At 44.7% G+C, this 16,496-nt stretch overlaps 1 protein-coding gene across 1 annotated transcript in view; it reads left to right on the top strand.

Moving 5' to 3' along the window:
• The window catches only part of EIPR1 (EARP complex and GARP complex interacting protein 1), a 168,672-nt gene extending 163,151 nt beyond the window's left edge, over positions 1-5,521 (top strand). Inside the window, exon 9 of the mRNA XM_074991214.1 lies at positions 5,189-5,521. Coding sequence (XP_074847315.1) covers positions 5,189-5,363 — 175 coding nt within the window. The 3' untranslated portion in view covers positions 5,364-5,521. The remainder of the gene's footprint in view (positions 1-5,188) is intronic.
• Positions 5,522-16,496: the final 10,975 nt, after the last annotated feature.

Genomic DNA, 16,496 nt, shown 5'->3' with positions numbered 1-16,496 from the left:
GTGAGCTATGTCTGCCCTGGTTTGGAATCAGTTTCCCCTATCCAAGGTGCTGTTGGCCATAGAGGGCTTCCTCAATCCACCACCCTGAGGGCGCACCTTGATGCCAAAGTACCCCAGCACAAAGAGTATGTTGACTCATGATCTGCTATAACCCCCAGATCCTTTTCTAACATCTTCTATTTTTTCCCCCTTTCATGGTTATATTGCTGTAAAGGAGTATAACGTGTCTAACTTACCTGAATTACATAGCTACAAAGGTTTATACACAGAGCTCAGAAATACCTACTCCCATATTTTTGCTCATTTTATAATTACAGTTATCATATTTTCAGTTAAACACTCCTACTTTCAAGGCTTCATAACTATAAGAACAATTATTTTGAGAGTTTTTTTTAATTAGTACTGGTCTCTTTTATGTGAGGAATTAGTGGAGGTGGGCAGAGGGTGTTCCAGTATATTTCTAAAAATATCAGCATATTTATTCTGGAAGCACTCTTTGCAAAAGTTTCTCTTCTGCAGGAAGACGACAGAGAGGTGTAACATATCTTGTATAGAGAACTTGGGCATACTCTAGAAAGGTATTAGGCTCTCTCTAGTTGAGGTTAAAGTTAGCTTCCTGAAAGATACTTGTTGTGCAAAATTGCCCTCCCATTTCTTTATTTCACTAAGCTGAAACTAATCCTGTGACTGTTAGATCTTATGGTATGTGGTTAATGTTATTCTGCCAAGTTTTGGGCAAATTCCACAAGATGTTTTGGAGACATGGGAGTTGAAAATTTACCTGTTTACTTTAAGGTCACCCTATATGCTGAATTGCTTCACTTTCAGATGTGTATTCTACTGGGCTTTATGAGTAAAAGAACCTTTCATTATTTTTGAGACAGTTTGAATGGTAGATAGACTGTAAGGATGTTTTTTATGTAGTAAATGAAATCCTTATGATCATTAGATCACCCACTTCCCCAAATGCTTATGGGAATTAAAAATGGGTTTTGTGCCATTCCCAGAAAGGTAAAAGTTTGAGGCTCCAAAGGGAAGCAGTGAACACTCTTTAGGTTCCCTTATCAACATTGTAGGATTAGAGGATGACATCTAATTTAGAGAACAGAGAAGAAGATGACTTGTGGAGGGAAAAGGTAATCAGGTACAGAGTGACTTCACACCTGCACCCATATAAGGTCCTCCAGTGCCTCATATGGCTTGTAAGGTTCATGATTTTTACTTCACTAAGCAATTCTTAAATGTTTCTTAAAACACAAAGGAATCACCAGTCCAGTCATATTAATCTGGAGTTGAGTGAGTGGATTTATTAATAATTTTTTTGAGTAAGGCTTCAGGTTTGTCTACATGAACATTTGATCCTTAGGAAACTGGGCTGTGTATCTATCTCACACTAACTAGCCTTTAGCTGTTGATGTGGACCTGGTAATGCTCCTTAACACTTTGTTAATGCACTTTAATACACATCTACTTCAAAAAAGACTAGATCAAGCATATTAGCAAAGTATCATGTCAGGAAGGTCCACACAGACAGTTAGTCCCTGGCAGGCTTGTGCAGGTAAATTTGCAGTCTTGCTTGCCGTGAAATAAATGTGTATGTAGACAAGCCAATGAAAAATTTCTGGGAGGCTGTTTAACTTAGAGTTACAAACTTACTAATTATTTTTAATATAAACAAAAATAAAAATTAGGCAAAAGTTAAAATTACAACAGTACTGCAAATATAGTTACCAGGACCACTCTCCAATCAGGTGTAGGTGGAGCTGATACGTTTTCCATGGCAATGGCTACTGCCATCATGATGCAGGGAGTTGTACTAGGTTTCCTAGGGACGTCTGGAATATTGTTGAGGATCTTCTCTTTTGATGAGGTTTTTCAGTTTAATCAGGAGATGGACACATCCTTATGCACTTAACCTGTTTGGTTAAAAATGGGGAAACTTGTATATTTTGATATTGATGTTCTCACTTTTACCAAATGTTTCAAAGCATGTTTTAGGGTATTTCCCATAACTAACATAGAGTTAATATTGACTGTTTTAGAAAATGGGCTTTTGCACTTCAGTATGAAACATCTAGAAATTAGAAGATTACAGTGTACCATAAGCCAACAAAATAACTTCATTAAAATTGCTTATGCAGATATTTTGCAGGAAAATATCTGTAGCTTTGTTGGTAGGATGTCTGAGAAACTAGCAAGTCTAGCTAATCTAACAGAACAGCACTTTCCACTTGTTACATTGTTTTGTCTTTAACAAATGTATAATTATTTTCTGTTAATTTCTTCACTTGGGCTTGTAAACATTCCCTATTTAATCATTAATGCAAATCTATTTTAAAATCCAGATTGTGTGTGTTAGTGTTTCTATTGGAGAGAGGATTTTACTGAGGTGGGAAAATGACCAGTATTTCTGTTGCATGTGTGCTTAAAAATCACTGATGGGTGTCTCAGCTGCTGCACAGTTAGCATAAAACTGATTTTCAACTTGATCAGAACAGACAAACAGGTAAAATTTCTGTACTTAGATTCTGAAATGGAAGGTCTGTAAGTCTGTAAGCTTTACAGAGTTTCAAATTGCATATCCTCTGGGATTCTTGGGTTATCAAAATAATACAGGGCACAGGATACCCAGCAGATGTTTTCTTCGGCTGTCTCTGCAAAGGGGATAAAATGATCTGTCTCAAAGAGATTTCTTTTCTGAAAAGAAAGTCTCTTGTATTCCAATTTCTTTTCATTTTGGCATCCCCACATTCCAGATATATTGGTCCTTATTCTGCTACTGCCTATGCTGGTGCATGCCCAATGGGCAAATTATCCCGGTAGCACAATTTAGAGGATAATTTCTTACTTTCTTTCATTACAGTATGTATAATATCTCCAAAATCAGATGCAGAAGCAAGTTTCTACTGGACCTTTTGTACTGTTCCTGCAGTAATTTTCATCCTGTGCATAGTGTTTGCCTGAGTATCTTGTATAGTATCTAGTCTTGTGTAAGGGGTCCGTGGTTATGCCTCCTTCACTTCCATAAATGCAGTGTCCTAAAGCTAGGCCTACATTATGGAGGAAGAAACTATACAATACTACCATGTCTAGTCCCGAGCTCATGTGATGTAAATTATTTTTAGGAATATGCTTTCCTTGTAGAAACTGCCCGGTTACCTTTAATACTCAGAGGGAAATTAATCAAAGGAAGAATAATAAATGAGGGTTCAGAATAAAAGAGTTGAAATTAAATGTAGCATATTAGTTCATCTTCTAATGAAAGACTTTTTTCTGAACATACAATCCCTTTTTATATTAAGTTATAGAAGATGTATTGTTTGAATTGATCCAAAAATCACACATTTTACATACAGAAAACAGTGTGAGCTAGAAGTTTATCTATCCCTGTTTATTGAGCCTCTTGTTAACTGAAATTCTTGGTTAACTGAAAGTCGGTCATGTCCCTTGACAGCAGTGTGCACCTTGCATTGCTCCCCTGCTTATCCAAAGAGACACGTGAAACCTTCAAAATAATGTCGTTTTGGATAAGTGGGTGAGCATCGTGTGAGGCACATTGCTATCTGGGGACATGACCAACTTTCTCTTAACCAGCCTTGTCAGTTAACAAGAAGTCAGAAGAACAATTTGGGAGATGAAATGCGCATTGTCAGCTCAGTAGATCTGTTTTTAGATGGAGCGTATCAGAGTATTTTTTCAGAAGTTCTGCACATCATACTCTTCATAGCTAACCAATAAGCTGTATGTGACCTCTTTGGTAACATTTGTGCTAGTTTTCCTAAAATAGTTTAAGTAAAAGATGATGATCCTTGAAGCTAAATAAACTCACACTGTTGTTATTAAAGACTTTTATTAATTATTGAGTTGAATTTTATTTTAATTGTGATATTAAAGTCACAGCTGGTAAGCTGGGGCAGTAATAATACCACATGCAGCCCTGCAAGCTAAATGAATTCAATACCAGATTTGTTTTTTATGCTCTTTCTTATATAGATTCATTGTTTGAACACTGAGACCACGAAAATGTGCAGAGACAGCCAACAACAGCACTCATTTCTGTCACGGCTGTATCTGTGTGATGATTGAGCAGCATTCATAGGTTCCCTGTCATATCCTTCAAGTAGAAGGATGGCAGCTATAATACAAGTCTTTTTCTAGGAGGGAGGGGGATGCTTCGGAAAGCCACACTGATTTTTGTCAGACAGGAGAGAAATCTTGTATCCTCCATCAAAACCTCAGTACAGGTACCTACCAGCCTACACAATAATGTACTGAAGTGGCTCTGACAGAAAAAGGGATTGGACCTGTGATTAGGGTGAAGAAAGAGGGAGTACATTTGTTTTACCATAGTATCAATCCATATTGTGTACTTTGTAAATCAAAGAACAATGCATATTGATTTTTAAACAATTGAGGTATAAAGGTCCTTATTTGTTTTTGAAAATTCAAATGTACTATGTGATATATAAGGTGAAAAACGAAAATGCTGCTTCATTAAAGCTAATATTGATATACTTCTGTGGAATGGGCAGGAGAAGAGGAAAGGTTAATATGGTGTAGTTTGAACCCTTCTCTTCTACTATTTTCTGCTGCCCTTGAGGTTATGGTCTAGGTCTGCAAGACTCCCATGTGAATTTTGAGGGATCAGGCCTGCTGTATCAAACACACTCTGGGTCAGATAGAGTTCTGTGCCCAATATGGTTACATTCAATTGTAAAGCTAATTTTAAGAGATTCAAAATTCACTTAACAAAAAACAGATAAAAGCCTGGGGGAGGTGGGTTTGAGGGATACTCCTCTTAGGCCATATGTTAATCTGAGGAAAAATTTATTATTTGCTTATTTGTAATACTCTGTAACTTGTATTACTTGGTTTAAAGGTAGAGGTGCATAGGGAAGGCACAACGTTGTGCCTTCTGAGGTCTAAAACTTCCTTGGCTTGTGAAAAACTGACATTTTAGGTAGTGAAAATGAGAATCACTGCTCTCTACTAATGGCCATTTTAATATCAATGTTTTCATGCTATACTTTATAAAATCTAAGTGTGACTGGTTAGCATGCATGTAATGGTGTATCCATGGACTCCATTGCTATACAGTGAATCTGGGCCTGTGAAACTTCGTTTGTTTGTGACATTTATATTGCCTTATAAAACAGCTACAGTCAGTGCTCTATATTTTTTTTTCCAGGACTAAAGAGCCCCTGCAGGACAGCATAATAGCCACCTATGAAGAACATGAAGACAGTGTATATGCAGTGGAATGGTCCTCAGCAGACCCATGGCTTTTTGCTTCTTTGAGTTATGATGGGAGACTTGTTATTAACAGAGTTCCCAGAGCACTTAAATATCATATACTGTTATAATTTGTTTTGGTTATGGCATAAGAATTATCTTGACATAATTTTGTAGAATGTGAAATCTATTGGTAATTGTTTAGTTTTCCACATCCAGTAATTTTTGTTCAGTGTGAACAATTAAGTGTAATTAATACACAAAAATAAAATAAACTTGACTAAAAGTAGAAGTGACAATTTCATTTTCTTTGTATTTTCTTTGTAACAGTGGTGGAATATTTTCCTGAAGTTGTGCTAGTGCGATTTTATAATCGCTCTATTGTTACTACAGTGTTACACCAGTGTAATTAAGTTCAGTGGAGTTATTCTTACACCAATTTAAAAACAATGGCATAAGGTAATGGTACCTGAAGGGCTCTGTGGGCTTGCAAAAGTAATGTTTTTTCTTCTTTGTTCTCAACATTAGTAGCCTACAGTTCTTAGCTTGAACCATATTCTGTTAACTCTTCTGGCTAATTCCATAATGGGTATAAATATAGTGGGGAATGGTCTGAACAGCATTGCTAATTCACTGCCTCATTTTAAACCATTCCTTGCTTATCCTAAGCAGGAATGTTAAAGGTGGGGATGAAGTCATGCAGACAGCTACAGTCTGCACTAGACCCCTGACTTGCATGTGAATTACATTCCTGGAGAACCAGGCATAATTCAAATTTTGCACAAGTCTATGTGGGGTCAGGGCCACCAGCTCCATGCCCAGGGAGCCACCAGCGCTGGGGAACCCCGTGTAAAGGGGTATGGAAGCTGGCAGAGGCGCTTAACACCTGGGGATTCCCTGGCCCGAGCAGCTCCCCCTGGCCCGAGCAGCTCCCCCTGGCTGGAGCTGTCTCCCTCAAATTGAGTTAAAATGAGAAACGGAAATGTGCAAGTCGAATTGGTGTATTTCAGGGAGGTGTGAGCTACTATATTACACTCATTCATATTATCAGCACAGAAATCCCTGTGAAAAGTATTTTGCTGCTGACCCATATCAGTTTCGACAAAATGCTGTGCTGTGATTTAGCAGTTGCATGCAGTGTATGTGGCATTTTTGTCCAACAAGTTATAAGTGATTATTTCTCTATCTGACCCAAAATATCTTGTAGAAGTTGTCTATTATTTATTTTGGTGTGAGTGCCAATCTCACTGTAACTACACCATTGAATGTCTCTTCAATGCCTACAAGAAATCTGACTCCTCTGTCTTTCCTGGCTCAGTAGCGTTCCACAATGAGTGTGCATGATGTAACAGGCTTTCCACTAAGCACAGACCATGCCTTGCCAAATCTTCCTCCATTTTTGGCTCCTAGTTCAGCTACTGCCATGACTTGCCAGTTACAAATACTTCAGACTGCTGGAAGGAGAATGCACTTAAAATTTGAAATGTAGATTGGGAGCATGTAAAATAAGACTACACTTACTGACCACCTCAGATTGTACTTATCCTGCTTGCTTTGCTATCTGTTGTATTTAGTTGTTTACACCAGAACACAGTGATTTTTTTTATATACTCTTGCCTTTTCAGCACTATTGTTTCCAGCTAACTTCTGTACCTCTGGGATGTGTGAACTGCTTCTGGAATGGTAGCCAATTGTATGATAAACAACAAAGAGTAAGACTATAAGCTGAAGAATGCTGGTAGCAAGGGATGGAAAGATCAATACCAACTTCCTCCTATTATTTCTGCTGTTGCTATAGTAACTGATGTTGTTGATGGTGAGGGGCAGCCTGCTACTAACCTTTACTTGTCCTTACTCAGTAGCTGGATCGAAATACATCCAAATGTGATTTTTTGTGTAGACACTGCTCCTAGGTGATCACACTGAAAATGTGACTGATTGCATGGGCTAAAGTAGCCAGAGAAAACTAACAGTTGGATTCCATGCATAGATAGCTCAAAAGTTCTTGTAGAAGAACTTGTGGCAATGAAATAATTGTAGCTAATTAGTTGTTGTCCCTGGCTTTTGTTTGTGTTACTCTGATACCCATATCTCCTTCATAGTGAATGCCACTCAAAAATTCTGACTTTTCTAAAGTTTAATATCTCAGCTATTTCAAAGTGCATCAGCCTGCCGCTGCACCTGAGCTAGCATCCTCTATACACTTTAACAAAGAATGCTTTTCAAAGAGTACACATATTTTAAGTTTTCGATTGTGAAAAGCTAGAAATGGGAGACACTCTCATAGGTGACTTTAATATTTCAAGCATGGTTTGGGAATCTTGGTGTGCCAGCTGTAAACAGCTCATCAGGATTAATCATTGGTGGGGTGCCAAATACATTTCTTACCTGATCAACAGCACCTCTGCTCACAGCTCCCAGGCTGGGAACGTCATACTGTGACCACTGGAAGTTGTGAGCGGCATGCCCAGGGATGCTCACATAACTAAACTGTCTGGCAACCTGCCAGCAGCAAACCCAATAAAAACACATCTGGCCTTCAGGACAGAGGTTCCCCACACCTGATTTAAAATCAGAAATTTCAGTTACAAAAAATGTTATAGTCTGGACTTGAAAAATTTCTATGTGTTTTAAATATGTACTGTTTAACCTAAACACTAAGTAATAGAGGTGTGTACATCAGTCGCTTGAAGCAGGATTTCACATCAACGTCAACATGATGGCAAAGCAATTTCATGAAGCAAAATTTACTAAATATGTTGTTTTGGTTGTTTTGAACATATGGTTCATATACAGAGTTGTACTAGTTGGATGCATTTACAGTGCCTTCAGAGGAGCTATGTCATTTTATCTGACTTGAGAATTTGGCCCAATACATTTAAAACACAACAATAACTATACATTTGTCTTAGTTATACTGTTTTTTTCATAACTGATTAATGTATTTTATCTAAAGCAGAGAGGTTCACCACAATGCAAGAAGGGGGATGAGAAGATAAAATGTTCAAATGATGGTTCACTGCAATCAATAAAACTGACTCCTAGCTACATGAAGTTACATGAAAATGACTTTCAAAAATGAGAAATACCATTAGTGTTTAAAATAGTACAGAAATAGCAAACATACTTAGCAAAAATATTCCAGTTATATTGGTTGCTTTCTAGTTTTTAGACCGGGATGAAGATATGGCTTGCAGGAGGCAAAAATGCACCTTAGAGATAATGGAATGGCAAGTACTCCATAAGACGAGTAGAATTATTTTCGTCATACTTTAAGGCTCTCATATTGTCCTTCTCTTTGTCACCATACACCCTCACTGCACTTTCTTTCTGATCGCCTGTAACCTACAAGATTCACCACCACATCACCTCCTGCCACCCACTCAGTAATTAGCTCTTCCAGACAGTGTCTCACCCACTGTTGCCTATCAGTCTGTTCTCCACCTCTTGAGGACCCTCATCCCTCCCCGACTATGGAGCCTTTCCCTCAGGCTGCTGCCCTACTGCAGTCACCCAAACTCTGGAGTCCTCCCCTCCCCTCCCAAGGAACCCTGAACCTCTTTGCCCTCATTGCCTCGGTGACCCACTGCTAGTCTTCACCTAGATCCTTAATTTAGGGGCAAACTGCAGTCTGAAATAGCCACTCAACATTGGCAAGGGGTTGGACCTGCTGCCTTCTGCTGCCCTAGTACCTTCAAACCTTGTTCTCAGGCCCTACAGCCTGAGGCTTGCTTGGCTAGGTCACCTCTCGCTCACCCTGCCTTTCCCCAGCACGGCTCTGTCCATGGTACCGAAATCTAGCAGGCAGCTAGGTCCCTCTCCGTCCAGGGCTGGAGCAAGTGCCCTCGCATTGGCAAGCTGCCTCTTTTATACAGCCCTCAGGGGTTCTGATTGGTGGCCACAATCCCTCCCCCAATTGTCTCCCGGGACAGTCCTCTCCCAGGGCTGTTCTTACTCTTCAATATCAGGGCAGGGCAACCACCCTGTGACACAGCCTTTTGGTTCAGCTGTAATTTGTACCTTAAGGGATTGTAGACAACCCTTGCATCTCAGTCAAAGGTAAAATTCTTACAAAACAACTATTATTTATGGAAATTGTCTCCTTTGTTACAGACTCAACCAGTTATTGCGCTGTGGCAGATATGCTATGTAATAGAGCTGGTTGGGAATTTCATTGAAAAAATCTGATTGGTTGAAACCAAAATATTTAAACATATCTGTTTTGACAAAACTGTTGTCCAGAATGTTTCTCAGGCCCAGAATGTGAAATTCCATTCTGGGCCTGAGAAACATTCTGGACAATAGTTTTGTCAAAACAGATATGTTTAAATATTTTGGTTTCAACCAATCAGATTTTTTCAATGAAATTCCCAACCAGCTCTATTACATAGCATATCCCTATCCGTTATTTCAAAATAAGCGGCATGGAAACGACTACACACAAAATACAGATCGACGTTGCGATCTGCAAAATCAAAATGACTCCCAGTCATTTCGAAATGGAGCGGCTACACAGCCACAGCTTCATTTCGAAATAACAGGGCAGGAAATGGCGAGGGCAGGGTCAAATGGCCGACAAGCTCTTCCTGGAGCACGGGCGAGCCAACCCCTTAAAGGGCTCCTCCCAAACGCATCCCCCTTGCACATCCTGAGGACCCTGGCTGCTTGCAGCACACGACCTCCAGCACAGCACTTGGCAGAGCCTTGGTTAGCCACCACACCACTGCCTTGCATGGACACGCAGCACTTCACTGACGGGGACACCTTGGACATCGTGGCCAGCCTGATGGCCATCCTGACAGCATGCCATATGAGGCTACGTGCTGCCCGACACATGGCATACTTCCTGCAGGCTCCCCCCATGCTGCATCCGGAGCACCCCCTGTTCCAGTCCCACCGTCGCCTCTGGCGGTACCCCACCAGTGGGGAATGGTGGGATGACATCGTCCTAGGAGAATGGGACGATAACCAGTGGGCCCACAACTTCCAGATGACTCGGGCCACCTTCATGGACCTGTGCCATTGGCTGGCACTAGCACTTCACCACCAGGACATCCACGTGCGGCCCATGCTCCCCCTGGAGAAACGAGTGGCCATCGCTCTGTGGAAGCTGGCCACCCTGGACAGCAACCACTCGGTTGGCCACCAATTCGGAGTGGGGAAGGCCACCGTTGGGGTCATCCTCCTTGAGGTAAGGCACCTGGGGCCACACACCCACGTTGGGTTCCTGGGGAGGGGGGTCCCAAAGTGTGAGGCCCCAGAGAGTAGGGTCCCTGGGAGGGGGTTCCCAGGGAGCAGGGTCCTGGGGAGTGGGGTCCCGGGGAGTGGGCCCCCATATGCTACCACACATGCATGGGCGCCTGTGCCCTCTACCCTACAGGTTGTCTCTGCCATCAGCAGGATCCTCCTGCGCCGCCTGATCCATCTTGGGGACGTGGACACTGCCATGGCCAGCTTCCAACAGCTGGGATTCCCCAACTGCATCAGTGCATTGGACAGCACCCACATTGCCATCTGGGTCCCACCACACAGCCGGGGACAGTACATCAACCTCAAGGGCTACCACTCTGTTGTCCTACAGGCCCTCGTGGATGCCTGAGGACTTTTCACCGAAGTCTGTGTGGGCTGGCTGGGCATGGCCCATGATGCCCGTGTCCTGCGGAACTCGTGGCTCAGCTGCAGGATGGCAGAGGGCTTCTACATCCCCCCACAGGAGCAGCTGGTGGGGACATGACCATGCCCTCGTGCATCATTGCGGATGCTGCCTACCCACTCCAGTCCTGGCTAATGTGCCCCTACACAGGACACACCAATGACAGCTAGGACCTCTTCAATGCCCACCTCACCTACGCCAGAAACACCATGGAGCGGGCATTTGGCCTTCTAAAGGCACATTTCAGGTGCCTCCTGATGTGCCTGGAGGTAGGCCTGCCAAGCGTGCCTGCAGTCGTGGGTGCCTGCTGTGCACTGCACAATCTTGTGGAGAGCAAGCAGGAGCTCTGTGGCACACTGGGCAGCCGAGGCCATGCCACACTATGAGCAGCCAGGTGCAGTCCCCTGTCTCCAGGTGAACCGGGATGGGGTGCGTGTGCGGGAGGCCTCCGGGAGACCTTTGCCCGGGGGGCCCCCATGACCTGGCCCCTCTCACTCTATGCAACCCGCCCCCCGGTTCTCACACCTGCCCCACCAGCACCGCCCTTGCCATCCCCACCTGAGGCAGGACACATACACCGTTAAATAAATTCAAGTGCTGTGTTTGGAACAGAAAGAACATGTGACTATTTACATGGGGGATGGGGTGAACTATATGCATGGGGAGGTGGGGGGCCTTAATCCTCCATCGGAGTGGCTGGTCAGGAGGCAGGACGGCCCCTGGAGCCGCGACCACCCCAGGTCCAGGGACCACGGCAGGGCCGGGATGGGGTATGTGGAACAGGCACGTAGGGCTGGACTGGGGTATCCAGGGGCTCGGACTCACAGGAAGGATGGGAGGAGCCACAGATGGGCAGGGCTCGCCTGGCCACAGCCAGCGCGCCAACTTCTGCCGCTTGGCTGGGGTCATGTTGGCTGGGAGCAGAGCTGCAAGGGCAGTAGGGGCGCGGGGGGGCTGGGGAACAGGGAGATGCTGAGGAAGACGGGGGTGGTGGGGAAGAGGGAGAGGGTGGGGTGGGGGGGCAGGGAAGAGAGGGAGACTGGGGCAGAGGGAGGTGGTAGGGAGGAGGAGGGTACCGGGGAGGAAGCGGGGGCTGGGGCAGAGATGGGTGCTGTGGGAAAGGTCATCCATGGGGCAGGCAGGTGGTTGGCGATGGCCTGGTCAGGGTGTCGAGATACCAGCCACCCGGTCCCAGGCTGCCCACTCCATGGAGAATCATTCCTGCAGCAAGTGGTTCTACTCCCGCCATGCAGCCATGTGGGCTGCTGCCAGATCATCTGCCCAGCTGCGGGGATGGCTCCTCCCACCATGGTGCCCAGTCCGGGGAGGTGTTGCCCCTTCACCCTCCTCTGCTGCTGTGGGGCTCCCAGGCACATCCAGGGGGCTGGGGTGGCTGGCAGATGCCGAGGCTGTGAAGACATGAGGTGTAAGGGTGGTGCCGCATCAGTCATGAGCCTGGGTACTGTAGGCCAGCGGCCTTGTCCCCACCACCATCCCACCCTGCTTGTGGTGAGGGGCTCTGGGGTGGCCTGTCTTCTGTGGGGTCCATCAACATGGGGCCATTAGAGTGGTTGCCCCAGCCCTCCCAGGCTTCTGACCCTGATGGCAGCCCATGGCCCTGTGGGGGCCCCTCCCAGCCGCGATGCCGTCCATCCCTGGGTCCCTGGCCTGTGGCTGTGTGCCCAGGCCTGTACTGCCTGCATCAGGGACCGCTCCCTCCCCACATGACCAGTGCACCCCAAGCCTGGTCCTACCTGAGGGTTCCTCGGGTGGTTCAGGGGAGGCCCGGGTGGAGGTAGCCTGGCTAAGGCCCTTGGAGGACTTGGCCATGCACAGTGGTCCCTCGCTCCCACTGTTGCTGTCCCTGGTGCCAGCAGGTACTTCGGGGTCTGCCGTGGGGTGGGGGGCATTGAGGGTCCTGGCTGGGGCTCCACTCCCTGCCCCGCCGGCTCCACTGTGTCCAGGGTCTCTTTGAGTGGTGCAGGCTCCCTGGGTCCCAGCAGCTGGTGGAGCTTCCTGAAGTAGGGGCAGGTGGCTGGTGCTGCCCCGACTGTCTGGCCGAGTCCCTTGCTTGGGCATAGCACTGCTGCAGCTCCTTCACTTTGGAGCAGGTCTGGAGGGGGTGGCCCCTTGTGGTGAAGTTGCTGGCAAGGCAGGCGAAGGCATCCACATTTCACTTCCGCCCCTCCATCTTGAGCAGGATGTCCTCGTCCCCCCAGACAGACAGCAGGTCCCAGACTTCAGCTTCCAGCCAGAGGGCCCCCTCCTCTTTGGGGGCTGCCCAGAGCCCTGGGAGCCCCACCGCTTGGACCCCTTGGCTCCACGAGGATCCTGGGGGTTCTGCCTGCTGGCCATCGGTCCAGCAACAGTGGGGTGTTGCTTTCTGGGGGTGCTAGTGAGTGTCATCTGGCCAGCTCGTGCTCCTATGGCTGTCAGCGCACACTCAGCTTCCTGCACGGGGTTTCTGTGTCCCTGCAGCTTTAAGGCACCTGCAGCTGACAGCCACAGGGCTCTGGCTGCTGGTGGGAGGGGCTGGCTGTGTGGAGGACTTTTCATTTCAAAATGGCAGCCAGGGAGCGGTTACACACATTTAATTTTGAAATTAACATCGAAATGAGACGTTATTTTCAAAATGGGAGTGGAATAACGATTTCGAAATGAATGCCAATTAATTTCAAAATGAGCAATTACTGTGTAGCCGCTCTCCTGCTCATTTCGAAATTGCCCCTCATTTCGAAAATTATTTCAAAATGAGCTGCAAGTGTGGCCACAGCCGGTGTGTGTTCATGCCTGCCTCTTACTCCTGGCTGGGAGGCTGGTAAGGGGTGGGGGCAAAGGAGCAATTCACAGAACCTGTGTACTTTCCCCTCATTCCCTGATAGGGGAGGGGAGGGGAAGAGGAGCAAGCAGTTTTCCAGTATGCATGGCTGCAGCTCTTCCCTCCCAAAATGATGCCTTTCGGGGAAAGACAGTCTGACCAAGCCTAGAATAGCCAAAAGCCTGGGGGTTCAAAATGTTCACTTGGGATGGGATATAGGAGACTCATAATCAAGTCCCTTAACTGAGATCAGAGCATCCCACTCCCCAGGTAAGTGCCTTTAATGAGTCACTGGGTCTACTGAATCAGTGTCTTTCTCTAGCCAATGAATAATTAGTTATGTGAAGTGGAACAGCTGCAACAAAAGACACTGAAAGAAACTGAACCCATAGCCTGAGCACTCACCTGGGAGGTGGAAAACACAGGTTCCAGTCTATGGATCAAATTAGGCAGAACAGGTAGAGAACCCTGTCTCCCATATCCCAACAAGTGCCCTGGCCAGTGAGCTTTTGGCTATTCTGGGATAGATTAAAAAAAAAAAGTCTCAATTTCCTTCTGCATTGAAACATGCCAAATTTCATAACCTGTCAACCTACACATATCATCCAAATAGTTCTTTAAGTGATCTCATTGCCGCATACCGCAACAATTTAATATCCAAGTGTGGAGTGGACAGCATGTGCACCTCCTCTTTATACATTGTTCTTAATGGTTCAGTAGAGACTTTTGGTCTATGAGGACTAAGAATTTTAAACTTTTTGAACTGAAGTTTAGCATTACTGAAAGTGTCATTATAAGTGTTAGAGAATTAAACCCCTTTCTTTAGCCATGGGTGCAGGAGTAGCACTAAGAACTTTCCACCATTGTCTCATTGATGTTTCATACTACAAAAATACTGAAATGCCTGAAAAGGCAATTGGAGAGGTACTGATGTCATAGTCCATTTGAGTAGAGTGGATAAGCATGGAATTGCAAATATTCTTAATAAGCAATTTAACCCTGATCCAAAGCACATTGAGGTCAATGAGATCATCTTCCATTTGTTAGGTTATGTTTCCAGTTTCACTGACCTTAAATAAAACTGTTAAATAAAAAAAATCACTACTGACAAACTTTGCCTTGGTTAGCTCTAAAATTAACTTGACCTGTGCTGAAGCTCCTGAAGCTAACGAATTACTTGTCAACACTACAGCTAATGAAAAATAAGTATCAGTAGCATGGGTAGCCTTGACATTTGCTCTAAACTCATTCTCCTTATTTCTGGCTCACATTTTAATCCCCTCATTTTGCAAAGGCCAGTAGAAAAGAAGAAATATGTAGTGGATTAAGAACAATGTTAGAACTGGAAAAGAATAACAAGGTTTTAATACTATCTGGCAACCTCACAGCAATTCACAACTTGGCATATTTAGGTTTGTATTGGGACTTTTCATTTTGAATTCCTAAGTCTCTCAGCCTGACAGATCTCTAAATATACTGAAATTTACAACCTGAATGTTTGAAACATATTTATGAGCGTAGACTAACCCTGGCTGTAACGGAGTCCCAATATGTCAATGCACTATCCAGGGTGCAGATATAACTATGTTATTGAATTGACCTACATAAGAACATAAGAATGGCCATACTGCGTCAGACCAAAGGTCCATCCAGCCCAGTATCCTGTTTGCCGACAGTGGCCAATGCCAGGTGCCCCAGAGAAGGAGAACAGAAGACAATGATCAAGTGATTTATCTCCTGCCATCCATCTCCTGCCCTTGTACCGAAGGCTAAGGCACCATACTTTACCCCTGGCTAACAGCCATTTATGGACCTAACCTGCAAAAATTTATCGAGCTCTTTTTTAAACCCTAATAGAGTCCTGGCCTTCACAGCCTCCTCCGGCAAGGAGTTCCACAGGTTGACTGTGCGCTGTGTGAAGAAAAATGTCCTTTTATTAGTTTTGAACCTACTACCCATCAATTTCATTTGGTGTCCCCTAGTTCTTGTATTATAGGAAAAGGTAAATAATTTTTCTATATTCACTTTCTCCACACCATTCATGATTTTATATACCTCTATCATATCGCCCCTCAATCGCCTCTTTTCCAGACTGAAAAGTCCCAGTCTCTCTAGCCTCTCCCCATATGGGACCCGTTCCAAACCCCTAATCATCTTAGTTGCCCTTTTCTGAACCTTTTCTAATGCCAATATATCTTTTTTGAGGTGAGGAGACCACATCTGCACGCAGTACTCAAGATGTGGGCGTACCATAGTTTTATATAGGGGAAGTATGATATCTTTTGTCTTATTATCTGTCCCTTTTTCAATAATTCCTAACATCCTATTTGCTTTACTAACTGCCGCTGCACACTGCGTGGATGTCTTCAGAGAACTATCCACTATAACTCCAAGATCCCTTTCCTGATCTGTCGTAGCTAAATTTGACCCCATCATGTTGTACGTGTAATTTGGGTTATTTTTTCCAATGTGCATTACCTTACACTTACCCACATTAAATTTCATTTGCCATTTTGCTGCCCAATCACTCAGTTTGCTGAGATCTTTTTGTAGTTCTTCACAATCCCTTTTGGTTTTGACTGTCCTGAACAACTTGGTGTCATCTGCAAACTTTGCCACCTCACTGCTTACCTCATTTTCTAGATCCTTGATGAACAAGTTGAACAGGATCGGTCCCAGGACTGACCCCTGGGGAACACCACTAGTTACCCGCCTCCATTGTGAAAATTTACCATTTATTCCAACCCTTGTTTTCTGTCTTTCAACCAATTCCCGATCCATGAAAGGATCTTT

The sequence above is a fragment of the Carettochelys insculpta genome, chromosome 3 (assembly GCF_033958435.1).
Source record: "Carettochelys insculpta isolate YL-2023 chromosome 3, ASM3395843v1, whole genome shotgun sequence".
Lineage (NCBI taxonomy): Eukaryota > Metazoa > Chordata > Testudines > Carettochelyidae > Carettochelys > Carettochelys insculpta.
The sequence above is the reverse complement of the archived record's forward strand: the minus strand, read 5'-3'. Positions and strand labels throughout refer to the sequence as shown.